General features: G+C 39.3%; 2 protein-coding genes across 2 annotated transcripts; one reads left to right on the top strand and one right to left on the bottom strand.

Moving 5' to 3' along the window:
* The first annotated feature begins 383 nt into the window (after positions 1–383).
* On the top strand, positions 384–5649 carry kbtbd3 (kelch repeat and BTB (POZ) domain containing 3). The gene is made up of 4 exons (XM_088921205.1): positions 384–477; positions 862–905; positions 1338–1582; positions 1993–5649. Exons 3-4 carry the CDS (start codon positions 1362–1364, stop codon positions 3590–3592), a joined length of 1821 nt encoding a protein of 606 aa, XP_088777331.1. The 5' UTR covers positions 384–477; positions 862–905; positions 1338–1361; the 3' UTR covers positions 3593–5649.
* A 1509-nt stretch (positions 5650–7158) lies between these two features.
* Positions 7159–7825, bottom strand: sln (sarcolipin). Its single transcript, XM_088920142.1, has one exon. The coding sequence runs from the start codon at positions 7823–7825 to the stop codon at positions 7730–7732; it is 96 nt and encodes a 31-aa protein (XP_088776268.1). The 3' UTR covers positions 7159–7729.
* Positions 7826–15429: the final 7604 nt, after the last annotated feature.

Genomic DNA, 15429 nt, shown 5'->3' on the forward strand with positions numbered 1-15429 from the left:
TGTTAACCTGACGGGCCTATTATGCCTATTTTATTAATTACAAATCTCTCTAAAATCTATAGATATGTTCAGAATAATAATAGGAAACAAGCTACGACAACTTAAAAGGACATTTCTAAAATCTTCAGTAACTCAATCATACAAGCAGGAAAGGACACTCAATGAGTTTAGTATGAAATGCGTCTTTTGTTGGTGACAAATAAGTAAACAACAAATATGAATTCCGGAATTCCATTCGAACAAACGTTTTTTTTTATTTTTTTCCCAGAGAAAGGAGTAAAAAAAACTTTAATACCTGTCCGCCTTTGCCAGGAAGCACAGAGATAAACCCTGACATCATTTCCTCATCTTGTTGTCTTATCATGCCTTCAGACTCCGACCTCCCGCTCTTCCGGTATATTTTTCAAGGCGGAGCAGCAATTGCTGTCCAGGGTGCTGAAATCGTAGGTAAAGTAGAATTGAGCATTTCAAAATTGGGTAAGTACAATATTGTGAATGTGCAGTTCAACGTCGTGGTTTCGCTGTAGTTGTAAAAGGTTACAGTAATTCTATTATTATAAGTGTTAATTTTGAACCACTATTGCATTGTATAAAACCGCGAATACTCCGGAACCGCTCGCTTCTGAGGAGCACATCAAGACCCATGGAAATCCAATTAAACAGACTGCGGATAGTAAATTATCCACCCTAATATATGAATTATTAACAGGAAAAGACTCGGGAAACCATTGTGGCAGGTTTTTACTAAATGTTATATGTTCGTATTGGACGTGGCTGCTTCATGCTCAAGTTTCATAGCAGCATGCACAGACAGGTCTTGCTTGGGGCTGCTAAAGAAGTTTCTTTCATTTGTTTTTACAGGTTGCACATCAGTCACGTTGCAAACATTGCATTCGCTTTTCGAGGTAATTCCGCTAGATAGTATACGAATATTTAACCCATTTCTGACACTGGCCTGCGTGGACTGTTTGCTGTTTTCTCGATGTGATTATTTTAGACAGAGAAAAGTATTTTAATGCCTTTTGGTGGTAAAGACATCCAGTTTTCTTTTCTGCAAGTCAGAGATATGTAATGGTCCTCCTACAGGAAAACGGGTTGGCAATTAAAAAGCCAGATCAGAACCACAATGTGCAATAGCAGAAAGAATAGAATATATTTACATAATTTTATTTTATATTTTACTGCCTTTTTTTGGGAACCGTCTAAATTGTAATGTAATTGAATGTTCCATACTACAGTAACTGCTCCTCAGGTTTCTCTTCACTCGTAGGAATTAAAGAACGCAATCCTTTATAAATAAGTATTAAATTAATTAATACCCTTGTTGTTAATTTTAGTCCGTCCTAAACTGACCAACTGTGATGATGGAGAGCCGGTGTGACCCATTCAGCCAGACTGTGTGCAATGGAGTGCCGGAGAAGAAACCTGTTGTGCTGGTGGCAGAGGACCATGGACAGGAGATCCTGAGCGTGCTTCAGAGTTTCAGGGAGAAGAATGCCTTCTTCGATTTTCAAATCCTGGTCAAAGGGGAGACAATACCCTGCCATCGCTGTGTGCTTGCGGCTTGCAGTGATTTTTTCAGGTACTGTACGTTACATGTTAGAAGACACAACCTAAGAGTACAAAGTTGACTTCCTTCAGATTTAAGTCACTTACATGAAAGGAGAAGAGAGTGTTTTTCTTCCTTTACACTCAGGCCTTAAGCTTTAAATTTAAAACTGTATTACTGTACATGGGAAAATAGTTTGGACAAATGGTAGTAATGTTAGATGTTGTCGTTTTTTAAAGAAATGTTCAATGAAGTGTCCATACCTCACATGAAGGAAAATGTGTTTGTCAATGTGTACAGTAGTTTTTAACTTTTCTCTAGTTGACTGGGTCTAGTTATGGTTTACACCCACTAGATGAAAATTGATTCACGTAATAGTTTTAATTATTGCACAAGCCTGAAATTCCCAAACAGTAACTGGAATGTGTTGCACCTCCTCACAGGGCCATGTTTGAAGTGAACATGAGAGAGCGAGATGATGGCAGTGTGACAATGAGCAATTTGTCCCCCAAAGCAATCAAAGCCTTTCTGGATTTTGCCTACACTGGACAGACGATGATCACAGAGGAGAATGTAGATATGCTCTTCCAGTTGTCCTCCTTCCTGCAGATCTCCATTCTTTCAAAAGCCTGCAGTGATTATCTTATCAAAACCATCGACCTGTTGAACTGCTTGCAGCTGCTGTCTCTGTCAGAAGGGTACGGATCCACTCGGCTGTACGAACGCACGCTGGAGTTTGTGGTCAAGCACTTTCACACCCTGACGAAGTCCGCCGACTTCCTGGAGATGAATGTCAACGTCTTCAAGAAATGCCTGGAAGCAGATGAGCTCAATGTCCCAGACGAGGAAGCTGTCCTGAACGCAGTACTTTTGTGGACAAAGCACAGTTTGGAAAACAGACAAAAATTCTTTCCCCATTTAATCAAACTGGTTCGACTGCATCAGTTACCCAGGGGAGTCCTGGAGGAAATTTCTAAATCAGAGAGCCTGTTGTCAAGCAATGGGGACTGCCTTCAGATCATCAGAGAGGTTATTGTTAGCCTCCAGGATCTCAGTGGCTTTTTTCCTGATGCTCGTCCTTCTACCACAGAGAAGTACATCTATGTCCACAAGACGGAAGAGAACGGGGAGATTCGCCACGCCTTCTGCTACAACATCGAAACTGACCGCTGGAAAGAGCTTCCTCATTCCAACCTCGTGGACATGTCCGGCTCCAGCTTGGCTAGCTTTGGGGAAAAGCTCTTTGTAACGGGGGGTTGCAAAGGAAACTGCTGCAGGGCTGTGAGACTGCACATCGCCGAGCCCTTCCATGATGCCACAGATGAGACCTGGTGTTACTGTCCAGTCCAGAACCACTTTTTCTTGGTACCCCCGATGAAGAATCCACGAACTATGCATACGTCCGTCAGAGCCCTGAACCGGGTCTACGTAATCGGGGGAAAGACAAGAGGGGCCAGGAATATCAGAAGCCTGCTGGATGTGGAGTATTACAACCCCCTCACAAAAGACTGGAACTCAGTGAGTCCTCTGCCCAGAGGTATTTACTATCCTGAAGCCAGTGCCTGCAATAATGTAATCTACACTTTGGGGTCCGAAGTAGAAATAGCTGACATTTTCAACCCGTCGCTAGACTGTTTCTTCAGGTATGATGCTCAGGTCAACCAGTGGTCAGAACTAGTTGCTGAATTTGGTCAGTTTTTTCATGCCACCTTGGTCAAAGCAGTGCCAGTCAACAATACTCTGTACATCTGTGATTTGTCCACTTACAAGGTGTACAGCTTCTGCCCCGAAACCTGTGTGTGGAAGGGCGAAGGCTCTTTTGAGTGTGCCGGATTCAATGCAGGAGCTATTGGCATTGCAGACAAAATCTACATACTGGGCGGAGACTACGCTCCGGACGAAATAACAGATGAAGTGCAGGTCTATCACAGCAACAGATCCGAATGGGAGGAGGTTTCTCCCATGCCAAGAGCTTTGACAGAATTCCATTGCCAGGTGATGCGATTCAACCGTTACAGAGACCCGTGGAAGGCAGATCCATGAATGCACAGTGGTGGGAAGCTAATCATATCCAGGGGCGACTGTATCTTTAGAAAAGGAATGGCTTCATTCTATGTCTTTCTCTATAGGTTGGCCCTGTTTCATACATAGCACAGCTGTCACTGAATATGCCCAAACAATCACAAATAAGGACCCAGCCGGGGCAAGGTTTCGATCCTGTCGACATTTCAGTTTGTATATATTTCAACATTGTCAAAAAAACACTTTATGAGTGCCAAAGCTCAGTTTTTGTGCAAAGCTTTAGGCCATTATCCTTAATAATTTGAGAATGAAGAAATCTTTGTTCAAGTTCAAGAAGACAACATAAAGCATGAAGACGAAAGATCCAGATATATACATGATACTGTAGATGTAGAGTGGTCGTGTATTTATCTAAACTATTGTTATATGAAGCTCTTTCTATAAATACTAAAGCTGATGTGTTTAATGTTATGGTCTAAATCACCTCCTGCTCCTAGCTTCATATGTTCTGACTGCCCGGTGGCTGTAATAATGAGACAGTGCCTACTTGGTCAATGAAATGGCCTTTACTTCACGACTTTCTTCATTTTCCCAGATACACATTCAATTTCCAGATCAGGACACGACAGGAAGCATGAACAATCAAATACTGGCAAATAAAAGAAACAGCTGCTGTTACACTTCTTTGTGAGACTACTTCCTTTCTCTTCTTTGATACCATTCAAATGATGTAATTCCTGCTTCTTTCCCTGAAAATATATATGGAGTACTGTTTCTTGATTTGATCTTTCTTCATGTTGTACTTATTATTAATAACAATGATTTTTAAGATTACTTTTAAACTACATTTTTATACAAGATGTACTGTAAAAACTCAACATAATCTATTAATGCTACACGGGCACTTACAAATGTAATTTAATATTTTTCATACAAGTACCAGACACACAGAATACAAACCTGATCATGCCCTTTCACATTATCAGTTAGATTTTGCCTGTTTATCCTAGCAGTCTCTCATACATTCAAATATATACTTTTTATACTACCTTAATAAACCACATAAAATGCATATCATACAAAGAAAAATTATATTATGTACAACAGTATGTATATTAGATAGTATATTTCAATGTGAGGTAACAAAAATGAAGTTTGGCTTTTAGGTGTGAGTTTTTTTCCTTCTAAAGCCCTGGTATGTGATCATCCTTGCTCTGTAACAGCTGAATACTAGGGTAACAAGAAAAACCAAGAAAACTTTACTATTGTGCATGGCTTGTCAGTGCTTCAGTGAGCAATGAAAAGGGTTTGGTATGTTTAAGGAAACTCAGCTGTAGTCATGTTGATGCTTGTGTTTATAGTCACGGTCAGAGTGGTTTTGTGAATGGAGTAAGTATTGTGAACTCCGCAGTTCTGCCATCTCATACGTCATCACACTGGCTTTCCTTTCCTGATTTAGGGACTTACAGTAGTCGGGCCTGAGCATGAGATGTGCTTTCTGAGAATGGTAAAACTTGTGATTCATGTACATTTGTCATGCAGCAAGCAGTAGAGCATCTGACATCACTTCACAGACATGAAAAACACCATGAGTCACACTGTATACTTTTTGTAACTATCAATGCTAATTTTGCCTAAAGACAATATAAACAGGATTCTGAGAAAAAAAGCAATATTTTATCCATCATTCTAGTAGTGATGTTGCTCAGTGGGCTACCACTTTCAAAACTCTCATTATATTTTTAGAATTCAATTTTCTGTGTTAATAGAAGATTTGTAAGAAGGCAAAATGTCTCTTCCATTTCATTTTTGTACAAATGTATTTATATTGATTCAGATGTTATGCTGCTTTACAATTAATTTTGCCATTTAGAACTTTTTTGCTTTACATGTTCAGAACAAAATCAAATGCTGAGACACTGATGCTCATATCAGTGTATATTTATTCAATTATATTCTAATGCATGAAAACTGAAGAATGAGTAAATATTGTACACACATACTGTATGATTAAGGCTATGTAAGTTATCCATGTTACCAAACTCTATCTTAATAAAGTAGCCTCGAAGCTGAAGGATATATTATTTGTCTTTGGGTTTTAATTTGAAAGGCTGGTAGTCACTACTCCACACCAAGCAAAGCTACCCTGAGTACCGCTGGTCTTCGATTTCACCCTGTGTTTGCAGTGAAATGTAAAAATACAACACTGAAATCAGTAAGGAAAGGTTTTTAAATATTGTTCCTGTGATCCTGTCATACTAACTGTGTAATAAGCTCTCAATAAATATGTTAAAGTTGAAAAATATAAATTTAAGGAGCCATAGGTTATGCAACTTTATCACCCTCTTCTGGTCATAACTAGAACTGTGAGAACCCCTTAAGAATTGGACAGAATCATTCTCTAATGTAAACACTGAAAGATGTGATCTCCAGTAGACCAGTTCTAGTCATCTGCTTATTTAACTACTGGCCAAGTATTGGGAATTCTTCCTTTGTACAAATAAAGTCTGTTCTTTTGTCTGTACAAATGAAGCTAAGATTCCGGAATTTTATATAATGTAGAAAAGTTCAATTGGAAAAAGAGAAATTCAACACCTTAATGTTTATAACAAAGTGCCTGCAGCCATGTCACCCTGCAACTTACAATTGGCAACCCACTGAAGCTAAGCAGGTGTGAGCCTGGTCAACCTGGATGGGAGACCTCCTGGGAAAAACTAAGGTTGCTGCTGGAAGAGGTGTTAGTGAGGCCAGCAGGGGGCGCTCACCTTGCGGTCCATGTGGGTCCTAATGCCCCAGTACAGTGACGGGGACACTATACTGTAAACAAGCGTCGTCTTTCAGATGAGACGTAAAACCAAGGTTCTGACTCTCTGTGGTCATTAAAAATCCCAGGGTGTTTCTCGAAAAGAGTAGGGGTGTAACCCCGGCATCCTGGCCAAATTTCCCATGGCTCCTAATAATCCCCCTCTATGAATTGGCTACATTACTGTGTTCTCCTCCCACCCCCCCATCCCCTCTGACAGCAGGCAGAGCGACGCGCCGGTTGGAGTATTCTCGGTCGCATTTAATGGCAACGTTGGTTCAAACCACCAACTGGAGACGGGCGTGCCAACAAGCGGACCCTGCTGATGCGGGATTAATGCTAGGATGAAAGAATGTTTATAACAAAATAATGTTCTGAAAATGTGTTCTCCTGAGAGTTCATCTGAGGTGATGCACTGTTGCCCAGGTGTCAGGGGTTGGTCATGTCACTGGTGGACTGTGACAGGTGTAGAATTAACCAAGCAGCTGTTCACAGTTGGCAGAGTTACAGTTTGTTGACCGGTGAAATGGTGACCACCCCAGTCTTAAAGGACTCCCACTGTACTTCAATATGAACTAAACATCCTGAATGGGTCTCCTATAAAGATGAAAGGCTCAAAGTGGGATGGGCTGTGATTCTTATTGATATCTCATGATTTTCCCCATGGTGTGGCTGTGAAACATGACCTGGATGCTGTAAATTGGGTGATTGCCTAACGGAAATAGAAATAATTGGAAAATACTGTTGAATCTTCATTGACATTGATACAAAACAAAGACAGTCTGACTGAAGCCTTTTTATTATACAAAGTGTAAACGGAAATGTACACAGAGGTTTCACATTTCTAGTACATCTTTGCTTGTAAGAATAATCAGGCACAAATCCAAATGCACTGAAAGAACATTACTAAGGATTTCAGTTGTCAGCAGCTGCTTTCACTCAAGAAGTTGCTCTTGTAGTACTGGAAATGTTATACAAGAACAGATGTAAAAAAAAGACTTTGCAACACAGCTCAAAACATTTTTTTTTGCTGAACTGTTCACTAATGCATACACAGCAGCAGCGAAAATGAAATAGGAGGTACACAGATTAAAGAACACCTGATCCAGTTTATATTTCCGTACATTATCACTATTACGTCACTGCTTTTAAAGGCCAGACAGTTGTACTCACAAGCTTGTTATGGGCAGGATGGTTACAGTAATGAATGCAAGAGCACATGCCAAAGCTTAATCAGCCCTTTATCCAGAGGCAAGCTGGTATGGGGGCTCAGCATATTTAACACTACTTTTCTCCATTGTTGGGACTATAAAAGGTGCCTCTGGAAAGAGAAGCCTGGCTGCACAGGACATGTCTCACTCCTGGTAGGATTTGACAAGGAGCCACATGAGTAACACAGTGATTAAGACAATCATGAAGTTCAGGAAGAGCTCCTGCACTGAACGATCCATTCTGTTCTGGCTTGAGGACGAGGGCTTTGGAGGGGAGATCTGTGCCAAAGGCTCAGTTCGAGACGCTGGAGTCAGTCGCAGCAGGAAGAGCCACACACCTTCTGCTCCCAAGGCTGGATTCTGACGGGAAGAAAAAATAACCGTCACATTCCAGAATCCTGAGGATCCTGAGGCATCCTGAGTGCAAATTTTACCATGGCTCTGTCACTGTAAGTTAATCTAAGAGCTATATTTATAATGTATTCTATTCCACTGTCTTTTGCCTTGCTGCATTGACATTGCCTGTTGTTCTATAGCAGATCAACTGGGGATATCAAATGAAATCTGTGTTATCACATCATCTAAAACAATATAAATGCAGAACCTTCATATCCCGTGTTTGTAACACTGGAAATTGTGTTACGGAACTTCAATATTAAATTTAACTAGATAGACAGATACTTTATTGATCCTGTGAGGGAAATTGCAGAACTACAGTAGTTACTACTAGTTATAGTAGTGCTACTCAGTTAAAAACTGTGTAGTCTTTCTGTCACAGTGTTCTTAACTTTTTTGAGCTTTGGTTAAATGTATGTGGATGTTAGGGAAAGCTAATCAAAAGGGCAAGTGTTTAAGATTCAGCGCCTTTTCTTGCTGAGAAATGTTTTGCGTTTCACCAGGGAAACACAAATCCTCACCATCCCATAGGGACCACTTGATTACTTTGCAGCTTGTCACCCTATCAAGCGGCTGTGATTGCTCACTCTAAAAATAAATTGTGTACATAGATTTACAGAGAGATTTAAAAGGCACCCCAAACCCATGCACCAGCTCTGGCCAATTTGTGAAGCTGCTCGTCTTTCATAAGTTTGGAAGCTGCCATGCTCCAGATGATTCTTTGACAGTCTAGAGGACACATGTGAAAAAAGATCACGTTTCAATATAACCAAAATTACTGCTCTGATAGATTCTTGGTGCGTGTCATGTCCTCTTATATTCCACAGACTACAAAGTGACAGCACGTACACAGCATCCCAACATTGTGAACTGGATACTGGTATTTCATTGTTTCATAGCCACTTGTCACTAAATATGCCCATCAGCATTGCTATTTTGATGGTGCTTTACTGATTTCTTTCACGCCTCTCATTTTACAGTTTTTTGCTGAAAACATTACATTAATGCTAACATTACCGTTGTTACTTTGCTGTACCAAAAGCAGTGTCAGGTCTTGAGAAGGATGCATATTATTTCCTAGATGTATTAAACAACACTGAAATCCCTGAACACTGAAATAATTTCAGAATGCTGACATTCTGAAATTATTTTGGCCCATGCCTTTTTTTATAAGAACTGAGTGTGGATGTAAGAAGGATTTAACAAATTATACAATGTTCTAAAATAAATGCAAATAATGCGTGAAATAAGAATTAACTAAAAAAACAACACATTCCTTCAGCTATTATGAAGCTATTACTTTTCCACATAGGACTTTATATCTGTAATAAAAGGTGAGTATCCTCTTTCCAGTTTAATGATGGAATCTACACAGGTTTGCATGGCAATTGAAATAGCCTCTGTCTCATGTCAGCACCTTCTTACCTGGTTCAGGTATTGAGCAGTTTTCCAACAAAACCAGTTACAGTTCCAGGGTTTCTCTGGGGCTCACTGTTCTGCTGGCTGGTGCCTTATCCTCCAGGTCCATCTGGGCTGGGAGTGACTGAGTCTTCTCTAAAGTACTCCGAGGGAGGGGATCACCAAATAATTTGGCAACAAAAGCAGTGATGTCACAGAGTAAGTATTTAAAGTCCTGTTTGCAGACAACAAAGCAAGCCAAGGATTTCTGTGAGGGGATTTTTCGGGGGATTCTGAATATTCAGTTTGTATTTATTGGAATTTTAGCCCTTTGGGGAACTTATTTTAAGATATTTCTTTTGATGATGTAGATTAAGTCAAAGCAACTCTATCAATAATATAATACGCCATAGTCCATCCTGTACAATATTATATGTAAAGTTTTATAGTTCAATGTTTTCTATAAAAGTATAGGTACTATAACATTCACAAACATCACATTGGAGTTTTTTAGTGTTTATAGTGGTTTTTGATACTATCTGATACAAATTGCAATGCATTTTGGTTTGACTAAACCATGACATGCACTGACTTTAATATTTAAGAAATTCTTGCTTCTAACCAACTACTAAGCTTTACATAGTTTTTCTCAGATATCTTTCTTGGCTTTTCTGAATCAGTGGTTACCATATACGTGTTTCTGGGCAATATGCTGTATTTACACAATGGCAAATCTTCAATTGCAAAATCATTCTAAGTGAAAATAACAACTACAATTATTTGCCAAAACTCACTGTATTGTTAGCATTTTTTCAAACGTTTGCATTTACCTGATTCACCAGCAGAAACAGGACAGACATATTTTATCAATGATACTAATTAACTGCTGAAGATAATGGCTGTATGCTAGGCTTATTACTGTATTCCAGACACAACCGTGCTTGATCCTGGACGTCGATTCTGATGCAAGCACTGGGATATGATGACTCTGATCTCATTAGCAGGGAGACTGAACATTTGTCCAGTTGTGATAGATGGAAGTTGCTCAGTGGACAGTGGTGAAAACGATGCACTTCATGACATCTGCATCGACAGCGTCTTGGACGAGGCAACAGAGTGGCACAGTTGTCCTGAGTACCTGGAAAATTGATTTTATACGGCAAGTGGACAAGTGGTGGATCTGGGGGAGAATACTCTAATTTATAAATGCACAGTATCTAAGGAGTGCACCACAAGAAGACATAAAGACCTATTCTCTGTTTTGTGCCTTGATTCCATTAAATTCCATTGAATTAAATTGTGAGCACAGTTACTCGAGATGGAGGATAGATACGGGATGAGCCTTTTCCAGGTCCTTCTGTTTCTACTGAAGGATGAAGGTGTAATGAAAAGTGAAACTTTTATCCTGGCACTTACCATGAAGCAGGATACACCAGAGAGGAGACAGAAATGTTAAACGTCGGACAATGTGTTCAATGTGCTTTTCATTCTGCTCTTCAAAAGAAGAACGTCTTTGTGCTTCGCAAGTGGATAATGTATTTAGTTAATATACTAATATATTTAGTTATTATGTGATTAATGTATGATCTAAAATACAGCTGTTTGATGTCCGGAAACGAATATGCTGAGTTTAGATCAATTTTCAAGCACTACCATTAAAGTGACTTTTTTAGGGGTAGAAAATCAGAACTATACATATTTAATATTGTCCAAACCTGGTAATTATATAGGAGGTTGGGAGCCCAGTATTTTCTGGTATCAATACAATATTTATTCCATTGCTAATACAATCATCTAGTCACCATCTAACAGAGTGTTTATGAGGACTAAATGGAGTGGGGTGATCACAAATGATTGGGATATTTTCAAATAACAGCCTAAATAAGATACCTGCAATACAGATATCATTATGCGTTAAGATTATATCCTCCTAATAACCACAGTTATGCTTCTTAAAAATTAAAAATATGGAGAACATTTAAAATGTTAACCTATACCATTGTTTTGTCATTTTGTACATAGAAGACATTTTGCACACTCGTGCCATATCTTATTGAACAGTGGGACAGTTTTCTTTAGGGCTGTAAAACTTGAACAACTATGGGCTCAGTTATCTGCTATGCTGTAGTAGTGGAAAGAGAGCAGAGTTGGATCAGTGTTGTTAGATCTGTGAAAATTGAATTGCCTTTTATACATTTTATTTCCTAGATATCACTATATCCTCCCTCTTTACGATTATTTCCTGCTCAGTTACTATTGTGTTTCTTAACAATTCTTGAGGAGGGCTACACTCTAACCTTCTCCTAAATTCCCACAGCAGTCACTGCTTCATACTTCACATACTGTAGCCACTCTGTTCTAAATATAAAGCTACATTCACTATCCTAAATTTCATATGGGAATAAACATCCAGTGTGGCATGAGACTGGAGCTGATACAGTATGAGCCTGTTTAACTCATATTTTCCTCAAATGTTGACATATTGTGCAATATGAATTTGTCCATATTATTTTCTAGTATTCTTGTACACATTTCTGGGGTACAGTGGTTCAACTGAACTGCTATACGAGTCACTATTGACACTCACATTTTAACACTCCTACCAAAGAACAAATTAGGTTCTTACTACAAAGAAAAGAAAGAAGTACATGGTTTTTCATTTCTTTTTTGGTAGATCCCACTCCTTGAGTGACTGGAGTGACTCAGGTCACGATTTTAACCAAAATATGAGTTCAAAGTGACAGGTAATAACCTTCTGCCATTATGTTGAAGGTATTGCAGCTCAGATGTTTTGTGTGTGTACAACAAGAAAATGCAAAATGCAGAGGTGTCCCAGATCTTTAAGCACCTCTTTGGATAGGCAGACAAGAGCTCTGCTTTAGGAACCAGTGTGGAAGCAAAATTCGATGCACCCTTGCAACTTCAGTGCTGTTTCTGTTTGCTGAATGAAAGCCAACAAAGTAGATCATCAGAGTGCAGAAATGTTTCCTGTATTAATCTTCATCTTTTGGTAAACATTCCATATGGTGATGCACAACACTTGGACATTTATGTTCTGTGTCAAATTAGCTGTATATATTTGCATTTAACAAGCTGAAATATAAGGATGTTTTCTAGAATCCTTGCAATATGACCTCCTTGCAATACCTTGCCTGCAACCGAGTCCTTCCAGGCTATTTGCCACCTTTAACAGCTGTGAACACTAGTATTGCTCAGCTACTACTCAAAATAGACATTGCTAGATTATTCCATATCAAAGATTCTTATAAGGCACGTCTACTTAGACCCTATTTTTTGTCTTTCCTCTCTCATCCAAATGTTCTGCAGAGCCCAGCCTTCTTAAATGGTAAAAGTAAGTCAATATTGATTAGCTATAACTAATAGAAACACTTTAGAAGGATTTCATAATGGATTGTATAAATCAATGATATGCTATCAAGTACGACAATTTCACAAAACTGTAGCTCTGTACAAGTTTGGCTGTTTGTTCTTTGCCTTAGTGATTTCAATGTATGAAAAACAAGTTGCATTTTATATTTAAGGTTTTTATTTTCACCAGTTGGATGCAGTAGTTTAACTTCTGGGTCACAAACACCTGCATTTTGGACCCTAACATGTAGAAAAATGAATAGAGTACCAGATGGTCATCAAATGAACAGAGAACCAGACGTCATGTTGTATCGCATATCTTGCTGTAAATCTAATAACCTCACCCTTACCATATATGCTGTACACAAGATGTTGTGTTTATTGCAATTCATCAAAATGAGTGTACAGGAAGGCCTGAAATTGATTAATGTTAGGATAAAGCATCAGTGCCAGTGGAAGGACTTTGTGTAAAGGTTTGACACATATAACTCATCTCCTGTCTGCTGGAAGTTGGTTCTTGTTAAAGGGATTGCAGGTTAAAAAATTTCCTCATGCTTTTCATTCTTAGTGATGATTCTAAAGGGCACTATATAAGCAATCAGTGCTATTTAAAAAACAGGTCAGATGTCTCAGGAGCATTCTGTTTCATGCGATTAAAATATAGGGATTCCAGTGTAGATCTGCCTTGGCTACAAGGTTGAAATAACAGAGCTTTGAATACATACTGCAATTATACACCTTACAGTTGAAAAATCCCAACCAGGATGAAGGAGGCCATGGAAAATTACAGACATTTCGAACAGGTGCCTTGAGTTACAGCACCACTGGAGGGAGCAGGTTTGTCAGTTGATGGTAAAAACTAAGGGTTTAAACTAAAGTGTCTGTCCCAGCTGCACTGAATGTCGATCTTATTCTGTCAGCTCTGTCAGCTTTAACCTTTGCTGGCTCAATGCCTCTAATTTGTCACTTTCTGTTTAAAAAAGGAAATGGCAAATTTAATTGCCGCTCACAAAGGTGTCATGTTGTATGACGGAGGTTTAAGGGAAGACGTATTTTTAATGTTAAACTAGCTCCACGGGTCAGTCATGTGCGCTGTTGGTCTTGGCCGTGGTAAGTTTCCAGACAGAGAGGGCAGGCCAACAATGTGTCAACTAAGCCACTTGACATTGCTGGACAGGTGGGTTTCAAAATTTGTTATTAAACACGGTGCCGCCTCGTTTGATCCCAGTTCAGCAGCCAGTCATACAATATCATGAAAAAAAGCCCTCAAACAATCAGCAGACCATAACAGACAGGGATGAATGCAGAATGCAGAGGATAGATATAGTCTAATTGATTCCCCTCAGACATACAGCTTAAAGCTTGCCGCCATAGGCTAAATTCTTCTTTGCTCTTGATGATTGATCTATGGTGCTGAAACTAAAGTTGATCTCTGTTTTCACATTGACACCAGCTAACTCACTGCCCTCCCCAAGCCTTCCACGTTAACATAAATAAATACCAAAAAGGTGATAAATACCTAGCAGTGCCCTGGACAGCAAGGCAAGTACCTTTTTTATTTACACTGAAGGGAACTTCAGTTGCGGTTGCATTACTAATACAGATATGAGACTCATATTTAAAATGTACGTGAACCTTAAGCGTTCATCAGCCTTACAAGAATGAACAAAGCTTTCGGTGATTAAAATCGCCACACAGCGGGAAGCCAGCTGTACTGTAGTGGGATAGGAAACAATCTACCTTGCTTTCTCCCAAAAGTGCTTCTACAGGAAATTCTTCCATACTTTCTTATCAAGTTCGATAGTCTTACTATTTCAATTCATGATTATTTGATTTTGGTTGTTTCACAGGGTTGATGCCCTGAAGCCAGGCTACAATACCAAAGGTAAATATGATTTAGATGAAGGTACCAATAAAAAAAGGATTGCAGTGCTGACTGATAAATGTTCACCTGTCTCAACAACAATGTACTCTTTAGATCAAATTACAGTTCTGTGACAGTGCCCACATATTTATACCCCTCTTCTCTTACAACCTGCTGACCATACATTCTCAGTTATTAACTTTACCAGAGTCTTTTGCACATTTAAGCAGAAGAATGAACTTAAAGGGACAATATTCTGCAAAGACATCAATTTCCCTTTGAAATGCCACTGTTTCATGTGTCCACAGTAACTGTGCCATCAGGGTATTTTATGAAAAGATTTTCAGCAGTAGTATTCCGATAATGTAGGCGGAGCAGTGGCTCTGTGGCTAAGGATCTGCGCCTGTGCTTGGAAAGTTGCTGGTTCAAATCCCTTAGCTGGCAGAGGAATCCTACTCTGTTGGGCCCCTAAGCAAGGCCCTTAACCCCAACTGTTCCAGGGGTGCTGTATAATGGCTGACCCTGTGCTCTGACCCCAAGCTTCTCTCTCCCTGTTTGTGTCTCATGGAGAGCAAGCTGGGGTATCTGAAAGGACAAATTCCTAATGCAAGAAATTGTATAGGGCTAATAAAGTGATGTTATGTTATAATGTTTTTGTATATAATTTGGACACTACTGGAGAAATTACTGGTCTTTGAGGGGCTCCTATGGCCTTAAAGTCACAATATGTACCATTAAGTGCTTCAGATTGAAAGTGAAGTTCTGAACACCTTTACCCACTATACAAAAGTAAAAACAATGTTTTATTTTATGCAGA

The sequence above is a fragment of the Atractosteus spatula genome, chromosome 7, assembly GCF_055471065.1.
Source record: "Atractosteus spatula isolate fAtrSpa1 chromosome 7, fAtrSpa1.hap1, whole genome shotgun sequence".
NCBI lineage: Eukaryota > Metazoa > Chordata > Actinopteri > Semionotiformes > Lepisosteidae > Atractosteus > Atractosteus spatula.